At 49.3% G+C, this 20190-nt stretch overlaps 1 protein-coding gene across 2 annotated transcripts; it reads left to right on the top strand.

The window, feature by feature from the left end:
* Positions 1-240: 240 nt before the first annotated feature.
* PRPF8 (pre-mRNA processing factor 8) lies at positions 241-20153 on the top strand. Of its 2 annotated transcripts, none has more exons than XM_072881864.1 (43): positions 241-343; positions 463-572; positions 651-819; positions 1515-1679; positions 1778-1996; positions 2600-2812; positions 3092-3217; positions 3295-3400; positions 3913-4103; positions 4289-4408; positions 4514-4703; positions 4883-5002; positions 5333-5467; positions 5576-5705; positions 6076-6272; positions 6371-6577; positions 6667-6830; positions 7198-7324; positions 7449-7641; positions 7992-8179; positions 8394-8632; positions 9178-9324; positions 9582-9792; positions 10140-10256; positions 10343-10590; positions 10782-10961; positions 11445-11580; positions 12165-12334; positions 12659-12788; positions 12971-13117; positions 13363-13523; positions 14196-14387; positions 14998-15235; positions 15483-15611; positions 16202-16315; positions 16458-16631; positions 16866-17059; positions 17425-17664; positions 17758-17899; positions 18264-18404; positions 18641-18780; positions 18955-19157; positions 19801-20153. In XM_072881864.1, the coding sequence occupies exons 2-43, from the start codon at positions 473-475 to the stop codon at positions 19953-19955; spliced, it is 7008 nt and encodes a 2335-aa protein (XP_072737965.1). In that variant the 5' UTR covers positions 241-343; positions 463-472; the 3' UTR covers positions 19956-20153. The 2 variants fall into 2 exon arrangements, with proteins under 2 accessions (XP_072737965.1, XP_072737967.1); XM_072881866.1 differs by having other exon boundaries at positions 283-313.
* Positions 20154-20190: the final 37 nt, after the last annotated feature.

Here is a 20190-nt window from a genome sequence, read left to right as displayed (position 1 = left end):
GCTGATCCGCGCCACACATTGTCCAATCAGAGACGGCGCCGAGCTGTCACCGTTGCTTCTCTCCGCCAATCGAAAGCAGCGAAAGGCGGGACCGGAGAAGGCCGGGCATCCCACCGGAAGTGTACTCCAGGCACAACTTCCTTTCCTCTTCCGCCCTTGGTCCCGCCTCTTACCCCTCCTCCGCGTTCTGATGGGCTCCGCCTGCTGTCTCCGGGGCTACCCGAAAGCTGATTGGACAGACCTCCTAGCTGCGCGACCCGCCCACATCCGGGTCTCTGAGGCGCGGTGGCGACGGCGCTGGGCCGCCATTGTGGTGGGGAAGCGCGGGGCGTCGCGGCAGCCGGTGAGGGCGGGCAGGGGGGCGATGGGGGCCCGGGGGCGGGCAGGGGGTGTCGCTGGGGATGGCGGGGAGAGGCCGGGGGTGGCTCCGTCCTCGCCCTGAGCCCCTCTCCACCCCCGCAGGTGCGTCGCCATGGCCGCCGTCTTCCCGTACCGCGGCGGCTGCGCCCCGGTGCCCAGCCCGCTGGCGCCGCTGCCCGACTACATGTCTGAGGAGAAGCTGCAGGAGAAAGGTGGGTAGGGCCGGCCCCTGCACCCCCATCCTCCCGAGCGGGACCGGGCCTGACCCTGCCGCCTCTCTGTCCCTGCAGCTCGCAAGTGGCAGCAGCTGCAGGCCAAGCGCTATGCGGAGAAGAGGAAATTCGGCTTCGTGGACGCGCAGAAGGAGGACATGCCCCCCGAGCACGTCCGGAAGATCATCCGCGACCACGGCGACATGACCAATAGGAAATTCCGTCACGACAAGCGCGTCTACCTGGGGTAAGGGAGCCCCTAGCTATGTGACACACGGGGAGCCGAGCTGAGTCCTCTGCTGCCCTGTCAAAGCTCCTCGTTGATCGTTAAACGGAGAGCCCGTTCTCCAAAGGGCTTTCCGTGTCAGTTGTGCATAGAAAGCAGCATAGTATCTCGAGGAAGATGGGATGAGCCATTGCCCTAGGGTAGCAATGCAGAAGAGGATATGCGAAGGAAGTTGTTGCTTTGAATTTTTGAGAAAAGCATTACGCTGGATGACAGATTACCTTAGAAGAAGTTGGGGGAGGGTATGAAGTAGTCAGCATACGTTTTTTGCATGATTGTGAAGCACCATGAGTGCTTCTTTGCTGTTTGGGTTCAGAGAGCTATCTCACACAGCTCATGATCCATTGCGCTAACTTACCATTACCCATAAAAACTCCAAAAACTCATTCGAAATTTCTCGTTTTCATTTGTAACATTCTTAATGTGTGACAGTCTCTTGGAAGCCAAACCAGTAGAAAACTTTTTGGTAGTGAGATGTATAAAGCACAAGGATAGAATAAGAAGTTCGTGGATTTGTTACTGGAGGCCTTTATGAACAGGTTAGATGAGCAGTTTTCAGGAGTGAAAGGTGTAGAGGTAATTGGGCTTGCGGCAGATGGATGGCTATTCTCTTGAGATGCCTTCCAACCCTGATTTTCCTTGTTTTGTGATTGTAGTGCTCTGAAGTACATGCCTCATGCTGTTCTGAAGCTCTTGGAGAACATGCCCATGCCCTGGGAGCAAATCAGAGATGTTCCGGTCTTGTACCATATCACAGGTGCCATCTCTTTTGTGAATGAGATTCCCTGGGTCATAGAGCCGGTGTACATTGCTCAGTGGGGGTAAGTGCCTTCTTCCTTCACCCCAGTGGGAGCTTGTGAGCAAATACTCGTGCAGCCACAATAAAAGTAATGTTTAACGGTCTCTGGGTTTCTGCCAGGTCAATGTGGATTATGATGAGGCGAGAGAAGAGGGATAGGCGTCACTTCAAGAGGATGAGATTCCCCCCATTTGATGATGAAGAACCCCCTCTGGATTATGCTGATAACATCCTGGATGTGGAGCCGCTGGAAGCGATTCAGCTTGAACTGGATCCAGAGGAGGATGCCCCTGTGCTGGACTGGTTCTATGACCACCAGCCACTGAAAGACAACAAGAAGTATGTGCCTCTGTGGTAGAACAATTCACTGGGAGAGAGGAAAAACAAATGCACTACATAAATTAACTATACATAGCAGTATATAGCCTTTGATTGTGTTATGCTGGGCTGTGTGTGATGTTGGTGGGCAGAGAAAAACCTTCCCTCAAGGATGGGAGGGAAAACCTGATTGTTGTAAAGCCATACCTCTTGTCTTCAGCATCCAGCGAGGGCAAGCAAGGCCTCTCTGTCCAGGAGGGCTACTGCCCAGTTAACTGCTAAAACTCTGATATTTCTTACCATGCCATAAAGATGACAACCTGGATTGTCTAGTTGGAATTTGAATTGATATTTGCCAAGAGCGCACAGATGTTGTGTATCAGTTTGGATCTGGAGGAGGAAAAGAACTGGAGCAGTCAGTATTTTCTGGGCAGATGTAGTCCATAGTGGTCTTTAGCCATCCTTCAGCCTTTCTTCTGTCTAGAGGGGCCGGTATGTTAGCCGTCCTTAGTATTTTCAGCAAATGATGGGCAGTGAAAGGTGTTTGGTTATTTCTGGTCCTTTGGTAAAGGCCCGGTTGTCTTCTGGCTGTGTAGTGAGTGTCTGTGCTTTGTTCTTTTGCAGGTATGTAAATGGTTCAACGTACCAGCGTTGGCAGTTCACTCTCCCGATGATGTCCACGCTGTACCGGCTGGCCAATCAGCTGCTCACTGACCTTGTGGATGACAACTATTTCTATTTGTTTGACCTGAAAGCTTTCTTTACCTCCAAGGCGCTGAACATGGCTATTCCTGGAGGTCCCAAGTTTGAACCTCTTGTTAGAGACATCAACCTTCAGTAAGTGTTGGGTTTAGGAGGAAAGATAAGTGGTTATCTGGGAAAAGGGCTGGGAGGGTTAATCTGTTATCAAGTGTCTTGCCTTGGGTGAGCTATTCCTGGGTGTTTGCTCCCTTTACCATTAAGTCTGTGATGTACGTGCTGCTTTGGACACTGAATGGTTGTTAGTGTGAAGGGAAGGCTAAAGGAAAAGCACTGATATCATGTCTTCAGTCAAAAATGTTTGCCTTTCTGTCCTCCTGAATGCTCATATAACTATTTCTTTTTGTCTCCTTTGAGGGATGAAGACTGGAATGAATTTAATGACATCAACAAAATTATCATCAGGCAGCCGATCAGGACGGAATACAAAATTGCTTTCCCATACCTGTACAATAACCTGCCGCACCATGTCCACCTGACCTGGTAAGTGCAGTAGCCTCAAGAGCAGGGAGAGGAGGGGAAAGCTGTCAGCATACTCTAACGCATATTTTGCATTGTAGGTATCATACTCCAAATGTTGTTTTCATTAAAACAGAAGATCCTGATCTCCCAGCTTTTTACTTCGATCCACTGATCAACCCCATTTCACACAGACATTCTGTTAAGGTGAGTCACTGTCCAAGAGAGCCTGTGATAAACCCTACGAGTGGAGGTGATTTGGCTTGTAACCTTGCTTCTGATAGCAGCACACGCATAGATATTTCAGGAGAAAGAAAAGCCCTTTCACAAAAAACCCCACAGTTGCCATTTTAGCTTTGTGCAACTCTAGAAGTAGAAAAAAATTATCTCCTTTGGTCTCTGTAGGATAAAGCCCAGTGTGTAATTAACAGTGTTATTTTAGAGTCTTCTGATAGGTTATTTATCTTTTTGGTTGCTCTTGGAGTATTCATGGAGCTCTCCCTTGAGTTACCTCCGTAACGCCTAGCTCGGGGTCTAGTAGCCAAAGTTAGTTCTCCACCGGCCCACTGGGGCCTTGCAGAGTGCTTTTTGCTTCTCTGATGCTCCGTACTGTCACACTTCTTCCATAAGAGCAAGGAGATGATTTTTACTTGGTTAACTCAGAAAACTGAGCTGAAGCAACCAGGAAACAGATATTGTGTGGTGTTGCTGCATTTCAGAGTCAGGAGCCGTTGCCTGATGATGATGAAGAGTTTGAGTTGCCAGAGTTTGTGGAACCTTTCCTGAAGGATACCCCGCTCTACACAGATAACACAGCCAACGGCATTGCGCTGCTGTGGGCCCCACGGCCCTTCAACTTGAGGTCTGGGAGGACTCGGAGAGCTCTTGATATCCCCCTGGTCAAGAACTGGTGAGTTCTTTCCTGGGAGAAGGGGTGTTCTAGTGGTTGTGACGTTATTGTCTTGTTACAATGAAAATAAAATAAAGAGATCCTGTGGTGACTGGTTTCTGGAGATTTTAGGAGAATTTCTGGAGGCTCATTGTTTTCTAAGGAATATGAGTTATCTGAAAATTTGAAATATGTTTTATCCCTAGGTATCGTGAGCACTGCCCAGCAGGCCAGCCAGTGAAAGTGCGAGTCTCCTATCAGAAGCTACTGAAGTACTATGTTCTGAATGCGCTCAAGCACAGACCTCCCAAGGCCCAGAAGAAGAGGTAAGTGGGGGTCTGTTCAGTGGGGAACTGCTGATGAGGTGATGAGGATTCAGCGATGAGGATTCAGCGATGAGGATTCAGCTGATTTTTCTCTCCTCTCTTCAGGTACTTGTTCCGCTCCTTCAAGGCTACGAAGTTTTTCCAGTCGACGAAGCTGGACTGGGTGGAAGTAGGCCTGCAGGTGTGTCGCCAGGGCTACAATATGCTGAATTTGCTGATCCACAGAAAGAACCTGAACTACCTTCACTTGGATTACAACTTCAACCTGAAGCCTGTGAAGACCCTCACCACTAAGGTATTGGCCTATATGCTATTTTACTCAAGAGTAAAGTTTACCTGAAGATTAAGTAGCTAGTGTGGTAAGACAGGCCACAGCGCCTCAACTGTTCAGTTGTTGTACAGACTGACCAAATTGGACCTGTTTCACTTTTATATAACACTGTTACATAAATTCTGGATTTTTGTCTCTTCCAGGAAAGGAAAAAATCTCGTTTCGGTAATGCTTTCCATCTGTGCCGAGAGGTTCTGCGGCTGACTAAGTTGGTGGTGGACAGCCATGTCCAATACAGACTTGGAAATGTGGATGCGTTTCAGGTAGGCTTAATTTTTTTTTAATTTTATTTTTTTAAAGGTGAGGAGGGGAAGTGAGAGGAGGAGTGGAATATCTGGACGGGCTTATATAGGATGCACAAAATGACTGAATGTTGCAGTGTTACGGAGAAGAGGGGGAACAATGAAGGCATGCAGCATTGCGTGAAATTCTGCTTTTACCCTAGTTTATAAGAATTGATCATTGTGTGAGTCAGTGTTAGGAGCTTTGTATGGCCTAATACGCTCTGCTCCTGGCTGTAGAATAAACCTGGCTTCTTGAGGCAACGTATGTAGTGTTTATTGTTATCTCTGACTGTGCTCCCTGTGTTTCAGTTGGCAGATGGCTTGCAGTACATCTTTGCCCATGTGGGTCAGCTGACAGGAATGTACCGATACAAGTACAAACTGATGAGGCAGATTCGTATGTGCAAGGACCTGAAACATCTCATCTACTACAGATTTAACACCGTAAGTTCCACCTTTGCACGTGATGGTGACCCCACATAAACAGCAACAAGAGAGGGATTCTGGAGTGTCAGTAAGTGACCTGCTGTTACCATGTCTCTCTTCTTCCAGGGGCCTGTGGGCAAAGGTCCTGGCTGTGGCTTCTGGGCTCCAGGCTGGAGAGTATGGCTGTTCTTCATGAGGGGCATCACGCCACTGCTGGAACGCTGGCTGGGGAATCTGCTGGCCAGGCAGTTTGAAGGTCAGCAGATTGTGTAAAATCTTGGACCTGGGAGGAGTGTGTGGTAAAGATTAATACTGTTTACTTGCCAGCTTGAACTCCAGTTTTCTCTTCCAAGTGGTGGTCTGTATCCATGCTCCATGTCAATCCCAAGAGCTATTGACAGGTTTAGAGCTCTTACGAGACCAGAATAGGTTCCAAATGGCAGTGGGATTCCCTGCTCCATAGCTCTCTGGGGTCCATAGCCTCCTAATCGTCAGCTCCAAACTCATCAGTGATGTTGTGGCAGTGTAATTTCTTCAGACATCCTGCACCTCTGTGCGAGAGACTCCTGTATTAGGAGCCCTGCCCAGTAATGTCTTGAACTGCTAAAGTATTTTGCTTTTTCCAGGCCGTCACTCAAAGGGTGTAGCAAAGACTGTCACAAAGCAGCGTGTGGAGTCTCACTTTGACCTGGAGCTGAGGGCAGCCGTTATGCATGACATTCTGGACATGATGCCAGAAGGAATCAAACAGAACAAAGCCAGAACCATCCTGCAGCATCTGAGTGAGGCCTGGCGGTGCTGGAAGGCCAATATCCCCTGGAAGGTAAGTCTCTCCCTTGGCCTTTCGGTTCAATTTTAACATCTCCCGGGTAGAACTGCTCTTCTCACTCCTGCCTTCCTCATGTTACTGTCCCTCCCCAGGTGCCAGGGCTGCCAACTCCTATTGAAAACATGATCCTGAGGTATGTGAAGGCAAAAGCTGACTGGTGGACAAATACAGCTCACTACAACAGGGAGCGGATCCGTCGGGGTGCCACTGTAGACAAAACCGTCTGTAAGAAGAATCTGGGCCGGCTGACCAGACTGTACTTAAAAGCTGAGCAGGAACGGCAGCATAATTACTTGAAGGTACTTCTGTGCTGCCTGAGGTTGCCCAAATCGGTACTATTTTCATAGGGAAGCTTTCACTGACTAATGCTGGTGGTGTGGTTCTGCAGGATGGGCCTTACATCACTGCGGAAGAGGCTGTTGCTGTGTACACAACCACAGTGCACTGGCTGGAAAGCAGGAGGTTCTCACCCATTCCCTTCCCCCCGCTGTCCTACAAGCATGACACCAAGTTGCTCATATTAGCCCTGGAGAGGCTGAAGGAAGCTTACAGGTAAGCAGTGGGAAGTGACTGTTCTGCCAAGGCACAGACATCTGCGCTGGGAAAGGCTTCTGAAGCTGTTTTGTTATCCATTTTTCCTGGAATTGAGTGTGCTGTAAAACTTACCCTGATGGGCTGGTGAAGGCTGTAGGTTGTGGTATTGCCAAGGCCGCCTGGGGGTTCTTCATGGATTCTGCCACTTAGGGCAAAAACAATGCTGTGTTTGTAAGGGTCATTGGGCATCTTGGGGATGTGGATTGCGAAGAGTTACAGATCTTGTCTTGAACCGCTTGGTTGAACAGCGTCTTTCATCACTTTAATGCAGTGGCCACTAGTTTGTTCGTGCTTGGGTGCATGAGCTGTTCTTTCTCACTTTCAGTGTGAAATCTCGCCTGAATCAGTCACAGAGAGAAGAGTTGGGCTTGATTGAACAGGCTTATGATAATCCTCATGAAGCTCTGTCCAGAATCAAACGACACCTTTTAACTCAGAGAGCCTTCAAGGAGGTAAATATCCTGGTGAAAACCAGACAACAGTAAAAGTTACGCTGCATTCAGGAACTAAATGGCGCCAAGGGGACTTTGTGTTCTCTGTCAAGTATAAGCCTCGGTTTTGCCTCTTCTTTTCTAGGTGGGTATTGAGTTCATGGATCTCTACAGCCACTTAGTTCCTGTTTATGATGTTGAGCCCTTGGAGAAAATCACAGATGCTTATCTGGATCAGTACCTGTGGTATGAGGCCGATAAGCGACGACTCTTCCCTCCATGGATCAAGCCTGCTGACACTGAACCTCCCCCACTGTTGGTGTACAAGTGGTGCCAAGGTTAGTGGGGTCTTGTATTCCATGCAAAAACGAGCTTTCTTATCGGGAGCTTGCTTCCTACAAGTCCCCTTGGGAGCTGAGTTTTCATATTTGCAACTTGCAGTCAAGAGTCATTACAATCAGAGGCTATATTTTGTAGGTTAACATATATATGTATATACTGGAGGAGGAGAACTTCCATAGCTTTTGCGGTTGACTACATATTTCTATTCCCATTTCTGCATAGACTGGAAGGACAAAAGGCTGAAAAATCGGGCATTGCAGGAAATATGCTGACTTCCTGGGCCCAGAAGGGTGCTTCTGCACTCTCGATGTGTCAGATAACATGACAAGCTTGTTTGTCTCGTCAGGCATTAATAATCTGCAAGATGTTTGGGAAACGAGTGAAGGTGAATGCAACGTGATGCTGGAATCTCGATTTGAGAAGATGTATGAGAAGATTGACCTGACGTTGCTGAACAGGCTGTTGCGTCTTATTGTCGACCACAACATTGCTGACTACATGACAGCCAAGAACAACGTGGTGATCAACTACAAGGTAATGATTGCTGTCAGGAAAGGGGGTGTGTGGACTGTAAAATTGAGAGCTTTTGGACCCATGGGGGAGGAGGGCACACAAGACTTGCCAGAGAAAGAAGTAATGAGGGAGTAAGAAAACCCTTCTGGGTCCTACTAAAGAGCAGCTCCTCAGGTAAAAGGTCTCTCGTGTATTGTCACAGTCAGGTTCTCACAATTCCCCTTCGTTTCCTCAGGACATGAATCACACAAACTCCTATGGGATTATTCGTGGGCTGCAGTTTGCTTCCTTCATTGTCCAGTATTATGGGCTTGTGATGGACCTGCTGGTGCTGGGTCTGCACCGTGCCAGTGAAATGGCTGGGCCTCCCCAGATGCCAAATGACTTCCTCAGCTTCCAAGACATTGCCACTGAGGTGGCCCATCCCATTCGCCTCTTCTGCCGATACATTGACCGTATTCACATCTTCTTCAGGTGAGAGCTTTCTGGGGCCCTGCTTTCCTCAGGTGAACTTCTCTTCTGGCATCTTGCAGCAGATGCTATGGAAGCGGGAATTAGTATGCTCTTACTCCCAGCTTTCGTTCCCTTTGCTAGGAAAGATCAGGAATATTTGAATTGACAGACTTTCCAGAAGAACTGGGTGTTCAGATGTCTCCTCTTGCTTTCTCAATTTGCTATGTTAATAGAGGAGAGCTTTTTTACAGCTTCATGGGACCAGTAGAAAAGCAATGATGTGAAAAGTCCAATTGTTACAGGTTTTCCACTGGTAAATAAGCCTTTTCTGGCTTCCTAGCTAGTGGACATAAAATTTTATGTCTGTTTGTGGAAAGATAACCCAAACTGTCATGAGTTGGACTGTGCTAATGCAATTAAAGTCCCCTTCAATGGGAAGATCCAGGAATTGGATAGTTACCTTCAAACATCCTTGGCTATCAGCTATCCATAAGCAAGTCCTTGTCTGTCTGGGTGTTCAGAGAAGTTGGTCACGTAACTTCAGGTCCTCTTCTGTACATTTCCAGGTTTACAGCAGATGAGGCAAGAGACTTGATTCAGCGGTACCTGACCGAGCATCCAGATCCCAACAACGAGAACATTGTGGGCTACAACAACAAGAAGTGCTGGCCCCGGGATGCTCGGATGCGCCTCATGAAACATGATGTGAACCTGTAAGTGCTGCAGGAAAAAACTGCTGAAAAAAACAAGTGGTGGGAGGGTGGGAAAATTAATTGTAATAAATAACAGTTGGAGTAATAGGCAGGTGCTCAGGAAGAAAAGTAAGAAGAGGTGAGGGGTCTGTGCTGTAATTCTGACAGTGAGTGATGGGTGTGAGAGACTGTAGTGCTGGGAAAGCACTGAGAACTTGCCCAGTTTCTATTTTGCTTCAGTAGTGACAGCCTGTCACTGTGCACATCTTGTTTTTCAGTGGTCGAGCTGTATTCTGGGATATCAAGAACCGTTTGCCTCGATCAGTCACCACAGTGCAGTGGGAGAATAGCTTCGTATCCGTTTACAGCAAGGATAACCCCAATTTGCTGTTTAACATGTGTGGGTTTGAGTGCCGCATCTTGCCCAAGTGCCGTACCAGCTATGAGGAGTTCACTCACAAGGATGGTGTCTGGAACCTGCAGAATGAGGTAGGGGGAGGGTTTAACAGGCTGGGAGAGCAGTCCCTGCTTGGCCTATACTGGCATAAAAGCAGGGCTTATACCTGCTTGTGGAGGGTGCTGAACAGCATGTGTTTGCCAGCTGCGTAGCTGGGACCACTAGCAGGTAGAGTTAAAATGAACTGGGTATGAACTTTCCTTCCGGGGAGGGATGGGAAATCCTTGGCTGGGGATGAGCGGAGGACCTGAAACTGTAGAGGTGCTGTTCAGCCTCTTCTCTCCCCGTTTCATAAATGCCTAATAGCAAGAGCTCACCTTACTGTCTGTATTGGAGAGAGGGCTCCCAGGAGGGTACTGATGGGCCTGTGCTCTTGTAGGTCACCAAGGAGCGCACAGCTCAGTGCTTCCTGCGTGTGGATGATGAGTCTATGCAGAGGTTTCACAACAGAGTGAGGCAGATCCTCATGGCATCTGGCTCCACAACCTTCACTAAGGTAAGATGGGAGGAGGATGTGTGACAGAGCTTTCTGCAGATGCTTGGAGAACGGGCTGAGAACTGATCCTTTGCTTTCCTTTCTAGATTGTCAATAAATGGAATACAGCTCTGATTGGCTTGATGACATATTTCCGGGAAGCTGTTGTAAATACTCAGGAGTTGCTTGATTTGCTGGTGAAGTGTGAAAATAAAATCCAGACTCGAATCAAAATTGGTCTGAATTCCAAAATGCCCAGCCGTTTTCCACCGGTGGTGTTTTACACCCCTAAAGAGCTAGGAGGGCTGGGCATGCTCTCCATGGGCCACGTTCTCATCCCGCAGTCTGACCTGAGGTGAGTTGTGCTGCTCTATCCTAAATGCCCACATGAGCTGAGTGTTTGTTAGGTACTCTTTCCCGTAAAAATATGTGAGAATGCTAAATCGTGCCTTGTTACAGAGATATGTTGCCTTTACAGTAGGTCACGGCAGTGTGACCTGTGAATTCCTGTCGCTCCTACCTCACTCTTGTGCCTCGTTGCTGCAGGTGGTCCAAGCAGACAGATGTTGGCATCACTCACTTCCGCTCAGGAATGAGTCATGAGGAGGACCAGCTCATCCCAAATTTGTATCGTTACATCCAGCCATGGGAGAGTGAATTCATTGACTCTCAGAGAGTATGGGCAGAGTATGCCCTCAAGCGACAAGAGGCTATAGCCCAGAACAGGTATGTTCCCACGTGCAATCAGATCTCTCTGTGTGTGGGGACAGGCGGTGGGGTGAAGCACCACACTGTCTCAGGGTTCTGGAGACCATGCTGGGCCTATGATACATGCTACAGGCCGCCTGCAAAGCTGCTGTCTTACCTCTGGAGGAGGTACAGACTCTGCAAGCAGATAGCACACCCATGGCACAGTTTGAGGGAAACGGTATGCCAGGTGGTGCCAGGAAAAGCTGACAACAGACCCATTTGTAGTTAGCTCTGCGCACGTACAAGGGCAGGCTTTTCCTTTTGGCTGTTTGACGTCAGCGTGTTCATAGTGATGGCTGTAGATGCTTTCCTGAGCCTCTGAGTGCTTGGCATTTTAGAACATCTCCTGCCAGAGCCCTGAGGTCTGTACTATTTCTGTGATCTCATCACCTGAAACACTCATTAATGTATTGCTATAAAATTGAGAGGTAACAAAGTGTGGGGATTTTTTTTCTTCAGGCGTCTGACGCTGGAGGATCTGGAGGACTCATGGGACAGGGGAATTCCTCGTATTAACACCCTTTTCCAGAAGGACCGGCATACCCTAGCTTATGATAAAGGATGGAGAGTCAGGACCGACTTCAAACAGTATCAGGTATTGACTGGGAATTTCTCTGGCTGAGTGTGAGGTTCAGACAATGTCCTTTCCCCTTGCATTATTGCAGGTGCACTTCCTTGTCTGTCTGCTGCAGGAAGAACTTAGAGCCATGGGTTGGGACTAGTAGAGGCTGTTGAGAAACAAATGCTCCAAAATCTGTAGCTAGCCACTTCTGAAGCATTTCAATAGATGGCAGTGTCTTGGGGAACACCACGCTTAGCGCAACTGAGTATTAAGAAATCAGTTCTGGGGAGGGAAAATAAGGTCCCAAAACAAACATTCCAAAATCTTAAGTTCTAATAACAGTGGAAAAATGTATTATTTAAAGCCTCTAATGGGGGCTCTGTAGAAGGCCAGTCTCTGAAAGATAAAAACATCGTCTTAGATTCTACCCAGTCTGAATTGCATAGTAGTACTGACCGAACTCATGTTGTAGATGAGCTGTGTCCTCCAGGACTGCGGGCATGAGGCTTTTTACTTGTTAGCTGACATCATCATCATCATCTTGGTTCCTACAATCAGTGCAGCCAGGTTAAATGATCTGAATACAAAGCTGCTCACTTGTGCACTGTTGTCTCCAGGTCCTGAAACAGAACCCGTTCTGGTGGACACATCAGCGCCATGATGGCAAACTCTGGAACTTGAACAACTACCGCACAGATATGATCCAGGCGCTTGGTGGAGTGGAAGGAATCCTGGAGCACACTCTCTTCAAGGGCACTTACTTCCCCACGTGGGAGGGTCTCTTCTGGTAAGAGAAACCTTGATGTGGCCTTGTCTTGCAAACTGGAGCTTAGTGGTGCAGCACAAGGAGTCCTTGGCTCACGCTGTAGTGATTCTGTTGAGCCTTTTGCGTTTTTCAGTCATCACTTGAGCACACTGTATAGTTCAGTTGTGAGGGCACCTGGGACTGGGCTGTAACTGAACTTCAGCATGCAAATCTGTGGAAATTTCGTTCCATGAAACAATCTTCCCCACTCCCGGTGTGTGTGTTCTCTGCCTCTATTATATGTGGCACATGGCAGTCAGCGGAGATGAGGGACATCTTATGCAATTGATTGTCTGCCCTTTCTAGGGAGAAGGCCAGTGGCTTTGAGGAGTCCATGAAGTGGAAGAAGCTGACAAATGCCCAGAGATCAGGTTTGAACCAAATTCCAAACAGAAGATTCACCCTGTGGTGGTCTCCTACCATTAACAGAGCCAACGTAAGTGTCTGGAGTTTGTACCTATAGAAACTTCCACTAATTGAGAGCAGTTAATTGATCTAACTAATTCTTCCAGAACATCTCTTACAGATGAACTAAACCTCCTTAACATTAGCTGTTCTGTTTTCGAAACTTCATCAGTTGTGCTGTTGCATGTTCTCACAGCTGCTTTTCCTTTGCAGGTATACGTTGGGTTTCAGGTGCAGCTGGATTTGACAGGCATCTTTATGCACGGCAAGATCCCCACGCTGAAGATTTCTCTCATTCAGATTTTCCGAGCTCACTTGTGGCAAAAGATCCATGAGAGCATTGTAATGGATTTGTGTCAGGTGAGCAGTACGTTAACTCGGTTTGTTTCTGTGCAGTGCACGCGTGCTCCTTGTGTACCACCGGCCTCCTGCTAGCAAGAGAGATTGTCCCAGGGATTGTAGCAGGGCTACCCCTTCTTCTGCAGTTTGATGGGGAAGGGGAGGAAACGGGATTTTCCTGGGTGCCTGTTTTAGCTCTGTGTTGAGGATAGATTCTTTAGCTAGGTTGCTTGAACACAACTCATCTTTGACTGCCTTTTCCCCAGGTGTTTGATCAAGAGCTGGATGCTCTGGAGATTGAGACAGTGCAGAAAGAGACGATCCATCCCAGGAAGTCATACAAGATGAATTCCTCATGTGCAGATATCCTTCTATTTGCTTCCTATAAGTGGAATGTGTCACGTCCATCATTGCTCGCAGATTCCAAGTGAGTGTTTCCCTTTTCCCTCTCCTTGATCTTGCTGCAGAGCAGAGCTGCTGAGCCTGTCATCCTGAGCCAAAGCCCGTATCTCTTGGGCACCTAGGGTTGGTTTTCTTTGGGGACGCAGGAGGACACAATCATGCCTGGCGAAGTGCAGGGCTCATTTAGGTAGATGGTTGCAGCACCTCCTAGCGCTGCCTTCTGCAAAACATGAAGACTGTCTTTGCTCCTGTTCTCTCCTCCAGTTGATCCTTCCCTTGAGCCAGAGCTCAGGAGCTCTGAAGGGTCCTTCAGAAAACCCCACAAAACCGTGCTGTCCTAGGGGCGGAATCTGGAGTGAATTGGACACTATCTGCAGCCGTGCTCTGTTCAGTTTGAATGAATCCTCACCAGACAGTCCCTGGGGGAGATGACTGTTGTGACTACACAGCAGAGGAATAACTGTGCTGCTTTGTTTAAACCTGCATCTGAACCCCATTGTCTGAGGGTTTCTCTGAACAGCTTCTGCGTTCGGCTGCCCTATGGAGAGAGTAGTAGAGTCCCTTTTCAGGATGGTATGCAGATAGTAGCTGGCTTCAGTGTTCGTGCTTGGTGGCAGTTACTCTCTGTCAAAGACATGCAGCAACTGCAGGGGAGTTTTGTGCAAGATTAAATTGTTCTGGCTTGCTTTCTCCTTAGAGATGTGATGGACAGCACCACCACTCAGAAGTACTGGATAGATATCCAGCTGCGCTGGGGAGATTACGATTCCCATGATATTGAGCGCTATGCAAGAGCCAAGTTCCTGGACTACACTACAGACAACATGAGTATCTACCCGTCTCCTACTGGTGTGCTCATTGCCATTGATCTGGCCTATAACTTGCACAGGTGAGATCTGCACCTTCTGTATTTTAACTGTAATTGGTAGTTCGTGGCTCTGTCTGCATCTTCGAAGTGGGTTGTATTCTAGGCAGGAGGATGAGGGAAGAAGGCAGAAGCTGGAGGTAGGCAGGGAATGGGATAAGGCATCTAGGCAGTCCTTTCAGGTTGCCTGATGTCTGCTCGTTCAATAATAATGGTTCAGTTCTCCCAGCTCGCTAATCACTTGTCTTCTTAGGAGGTTTCTGTCAGGCTGTTCTTGGAGCTGAAGGACAGGCCTTGTTTCAAGGCCCCCTATAAGTGGGGACAACTGTTCTTCACTGGAAAGCTAGGGAAAAAGTCCTCGCAAGCAGGCCTCTGCTCCAGTGTGCTTGTTGGAGAAGATGCAGCTTTTCTGGGATTGCAGCATGTGTGTGCTGTGGCTTCCCGCTGAGAGGAGGTGTGGGGAAAAGCCGTAGGTGAACAGGTGCCAAGGACCACCGCAAGAGAAATCATACAGTAGTATTCAGCAGGCAGAAAGGTGCCTGGCTGCTGCATGGAAAGACTTGTGCATGGCTGTTGTCTCTTCATCTCAGACCTGATGGCAACAGCTAGGTCTTCTGTTTGTTTTCTTCTTCAGTGCTTACGGGAACTGGTTCCCTGGGAGCAAACCTCTGATCCAGCAGGCTATGGCCAAAATTATGAAAGCAAATCCTGCGCTGTATGTGTTGAGAGAACGAATCCGCAAGGGGTTGCAGCTGTACTCATCTGAGCCCACAGAACCATACCTTTCCTCCCAGAACTACGGAGAGCTCTTCTCCAACCAGATCATCTGGTTTGTAGATGACACCAATGTGTACAGAGTGACCATTCACAAGGTGAGGCCAGAGGTGTATCTGCAGGGGGAGAGGACAGGGACTGTAAATGTCCTGTGCTCAGGATGGTTGTGGAGGCATGCATGATGGAAAACTGGGAATCAACATGGACCGAAGTTTTTGCGGTGTGCGCAGAGCAGCTCTTACATTTCCCGTACAGTTCCTGCTCAAAGCGAGTCGGCTGCTGTGTAAAGGTGTGGATAGGCTACATTTATCTCCCTGTGCTTCTCACTTTCGCTTGTTTTCTCAGACTTTTGAGGGGAATTTGACCACAAAACCCATCAATGGAGCCATTTTCATCTTCAATCCGAGGACTGGACAGCTATTCCTGAAGATCATCCATACCTCTGTGTGGGCAGGACAGAAGCGTCTAGGACAGGTAGGGCCTGGCTGCCTGTTGTGCTTTGGCTGTGAGCTGGGGATGGGCTCTGACCGCTTGGGACACTCACTTGAGCAGAAGACATCACAAGGGTCTTCAGCTTCCTGCCTCTCAACAAGTTTGGAGCTCCAATTCCCAGTGTGTAACCTGTGCTCAGGCAAGCATTAGCATGGGATATAAAAGTAGAAGAATGCAGGCATTGATGTTGCAAGGTTTTCGAGGCGCTGATCTGTAAAGAGCTTACATCTTCAAGCAGGGCTTGAGAAACAGTGCTGTGCTCGCTGTACAGCAAATCACGTTGCAGTTGGCCGTACATCCAGTGCAGTGAGAAGACTCTCAGGTGGCAAAGCCAGGGAGGCGGTGTAGCCAGCTATTTTTCTGAGCCAGTCAGGAGTAACTGAACTCCAGGAACGGGAACTGCCCTCTGTGATCAGTAAGAAGGAAATGCTGGGCCTTGTCACTAATCTGGAACAAGCCATAAATTCCAGTTGTATTTTTAGAATTTGGTTTGAGTCTCTCGAATTCCCAAAGGCATGGAGATGCTGCTGTTAGCAGAGAGAGATTTCCCTAACCCTGCTGTCTTTCTGTAGCTGGCCAAGTGGAAGACTGCTGAAGAAGTGGCTGCCTTGATTCGATCACTTCCTGTGGAGGAGCAGCCTAAGCAGATCATAGTGACGCGGAAGGGCATGTTGGACCCACTTGAGGTAACACTGCAGATACTGCTTTGTGAGGACGTACAAAAACTTTGGGAGATGACAGGACAATCCTGCGTTTCTGTGAAGGACTTGATCTGGACCAATGTTCTGCAGTAGTTGTGAGCTAATTCCTCTTCTCAATAAACTCCAGGTGCACTTGCTGGATTTCCCCAATATTGTGATCAAAGGCTCAGAGTTGCAGCTGCCCTTCCAGGCCTGTCTGAAAGTGGAAAAGTTTGGTGATCTCATCCTGAAGGCTACCGAACCCCAGATGGTTCTCTTCAATCTCTATGATGACTGGCTGAAAACCATCTCTTCCTACACGGTAAGCACAGCATGCCTAGTCTGCATTTTGCTTTGCCGCTGATAAATGAGGCAGGAGCCAAGCCTTCAGAGATCCCTCACAATTTGTTGCTTGGGAGCACTTGGTTCTGAGTCTGCCTGGATTTTTCTTCAGATCGATTCAGCTGGCACTTATGGAAGGTGGAGTGCTGTACTAGGGCCTTGTATAGTTGGTTTCCTTCTTTCTGACTAGCTGCATCTTTTTTTCTTCTCCAAGGCATTCTCTCGTCTGATTCTGATTCTCCGGGCACTACATGTGAATAACGATCGAGCCAAAGTTATTCTGAAACCAGATAAGACAACCATAACGGAGCCTCACCACATCTGGCCAACCCTGACAGATGAGGAGTGGATCAAGGTGGAGGTGCAGCTGAAGGATCTCATCCTTGCTGACTATGGCAAGAAGAACAAGTAAGCCACTGTCCAGCTGCAATAGTCCTGTCAGCCTTTCCTTCCTGCTCTAAGGACTGTGTGGCCAGAGTGCTCCTTGTGGAGAGTAGACTTTCAAGGGCCTTTGGCAATGAACTGTCAGCTTTGTAGGGAAACTGGTTACTATTATTAATTGCTTTCTAGTAAGGCAGATACTAATGACTGTACCAAACCTTTTCTGATCTGCGCATCATGTGATTTGGTCCCTCCTCTTGTCTAAAAACTTGTGGTTTCATTTTTCATACATCCACTCAGCGCCCTGAGTGGATGTTCTGAGCTTGTGCCTTGGTGAGAAGGGTCCAGAATGTATTTTGCAATGTCTGACTCGGGTGGATTTTCTCTTTCAGTGTGAACGTTGCATCCCTGACACAGTCAGAGATCAGAGACATTATCCTGGGCATGGAGATCTCTGCCCCCTCTCAGCAGAGACAGCAGATTGCAGAAATTGAGAAGCAGACCAAGGAGCAGTCACAGCTGACAGCCACGCAGACCCGCACTGTTAACAAACACGGGGATGAAATCATCACCTCTACAACCAGCAACTACGAAACCCAGACTTTCTCCTCCAAGACTGAGTGGCGAGTCAGGTAGGAATGCAGGCAGAGCTGTTGTGCAAGGAAAAGGTCAGAGTGCTTGGGAAGGGATCTGTGCACCCTCTAATAATTGTCTCCTCTTCACAGAGCAATTTCTGCTGCCAACCTCCACCTGCGAACAAACCACATTTATGTTTCATCAGACGACATAAAGGAAACAGGCTATACCTACATTCTTCCCAAGAATGTGTTGAAGAAATTCATCTGCATCTCAGATCTGCGGGCCCAGGTGAGTGAGCACTGAGTCCATTACAGTTGTACTCCACGCTGCTGGGGCACACACCAGTCCTGGGCAGTCAGGAACTAGTGGCGAAGGGCTGGGAACTTGCTGCTGTCCGTGTGAAGCTCTCTGTGCTCGAGACAAACACTGGCAGTGTGGCTGAGCACACAAGTTCTAGCCAGGTCCTCGTGGCTCCTTGTGGCCCACACTTGGGGGGAAACTCAGCACTGAACCAAACTATGATGTTCTCCTGTAGTGAGAACCTGCCGGCGAGGAGATGCTCTCCTCGGGAACTAAGGGCAGGGCCCACCCACTCCACACGGTTACACAGAGGTCTCTTCTGGGCTTCTAAGGCGGGTGTCTGTGTTCCTAGATTGCAGGTTACCTGTACGGAGTGAGCCCTCCCGATAACCCCCAAGTGAAGGAGATCCGGTGCATTGTAATGGTGCCCCAGTGGGGAACACACCAGACCGTCCATCTCCCGGGGCAGCTGCCGCAGCATGAATATCTCAAGGTGAGTTGAGCTTCTGCTCCCGGTGGGGGTGGAAGATCACCATCTCCAGTAACGGGGACCTAAGGTGGTGGGGCAGCTTCCCTTGGTGTGTTGGGGATGTGGGACTCGGCCTGAAGCCAGCCTCATCTGGGATGAGGTGAAAGGGAAGCCTTTAGTCCCTGCGTGCTTTTTGCCATGCTTGAAGCCGTCTTGTTTTAAACGTCTTTCATTTCTCTCTCAAACACTCCTTTTGTCAGGAAATGGAACCTCTGGGGTGGATTCACACCCAACCAAACGAGTCCCCTCAGCTCTCGCCGCAGGATGTCACCACCCATGCCAAGGTCATGGCTGACAACCCCTCCTGGGATGGGGAGAAGACTATCATCATCACCTGCAGGTGAGAGGCAGGGAGGCTTCTGTGTGCCCCGTCTGCTGAGGGGGCCTGTGGGTGCGGTGCTTGGGAACACACTGAGGTCTCACACTAGAAGTTTGGCAGAAAGGGAGTGTCTGCTCATTCCTGGTTTCCCTCCTCCGCCCCACACCACTCTGACTTGCCCCATCTCTCTTTCAGTTTTACGCCAGGCTCCTGCACGCTGACAGCCTACAAACTGACCCCGAGCGGCTACGAGTGGGGCAGGCAGAACACGGACAAAGGGAACAACCCCAAGGGCTACCTGCCATCCCATTACGAGAGGGTGCAGATGCTGCTCTCGGATCGCTTCCTCGGCTTCTTCATGGTACCAGCGCAAGGGTCCTGGAACTACAACTTCATGGGTGAGCTGGCACGGGAAAGGGAGAGGAGGGGAGGCAACGTGAATAGCTTGGGGAGGAGAAGGAAGTCGCTCCTCAGGGAAGCGTTCCTTACCCTTTCTGAAACTTGACCTTCCTTGGAGCGGCTGGCAGGGCTACCAGCAGCGTGTTCTGACCTTTCCTTGGTACCAGCACGGGGATGTCAGTTCTCAATGATTTTTTGGTGGCAAGAGAGCAAACTCTGATAGAGGGGAGAAATAGACATCTTCTCTTTCTGGATCCTAGTGTCTGCGCTGTTGCCACTGAATAATTAATCCTTGTCAGGCGGAAGAGAAGGTAATGGAGAATGCGAGAGAAAAGCTGTGCCCAGTAGGGGAGTAACAGGAGGTCCTGGTATGATGAACCACAGAGAGCTGCAGAAGGGGTCCGGAAAGGAGGAGAGTGGCAGACAAAACACTGGACTCGCAGAAAAGGACGAGGGGGGCGTTGCTCTGTAAATCTCTAGGGGGAGGAACCCGAAGGGGGATGATGATGTGGATATAGAATTCTCTCTCCCTGCGTGGTTTGCTTAAACATCACCTCGTGAGGGTAGAGGCCTTCACTAAGCTGCCGGTCAGTGGTGGAGGCAGGAGGGGCTTTCGGGTGGGTGATGGACTCTCTCTTCCAGGTGTTCGCCACGACCCCAACATGAAGTACGAGCTGCAGCTCGCCAACCCCAAGGAGTTTTACCACGAGGTCCATCGCCCTTCTCACTTCCTCAACTTCGCCCTGCTGCAGGAGGGGGAGGTCTACTCCGCCGACCGGGAGGACCTCTACGCCTAGTCCTGTTGATGGGCGTAGTCCTGCTAGTCCGCCTCGTCCTGCTCTTCGTACTGTTGATATTCAACAGCGTGTGTCTGTCCCCCGCCGCTCCTCGCCCCCTGCCCTGCTCGCCCCCGCGTACCCCCCTTTGCCCCCGCGCCGTCTCTCGGGTTGTTGTACCCTGTCCGGTTCCTCAATAAATTTTTTTAACGAACGGGAGCGCTGCCGCCGAGGTCCCGCCTCGGGGGGGGTGGGG

This window comes from Ciconia boyciana, chromosome 17, assembly GCF_034638445.1.
Source record: "Ciconia boyciana chromosome 17, ASM3463844v1, whole genome shotgun sequence".
Lineage (NCBI taxonomy): Eukaryota > Metazoa > Chordata > Aves > Ciconiiformes > Ciconiidae > Ciconia > Ciconia boyciana.
This window is presented reverse-complemented; position numbering and strand designations above follow the sequence as displayed.

Coding starts and splice junctions, on each gene's coding strand:
- PRPF8 (XM_072881864.1), top strand. CDS start 473: ATGGCCGCCGTCTTCCCGTACCGCGGCGGCTGCGCCCCGGTGCCCAGC. Junction 7,325..7,448: donor CTCAGAGAGCCTTCAAGGAG/GTAAATATCCTG, acceptor CTTCTTTTCTAG/GTGGGTATTGAGTTCATGGA. Junction 18,781..18,954: donor ACTATCATCATCACCTGCAG/GTGAGAGGCAGG, acceptor TCTCTCTTTCAG/TTTTACGCCAGGCTCCTGCA.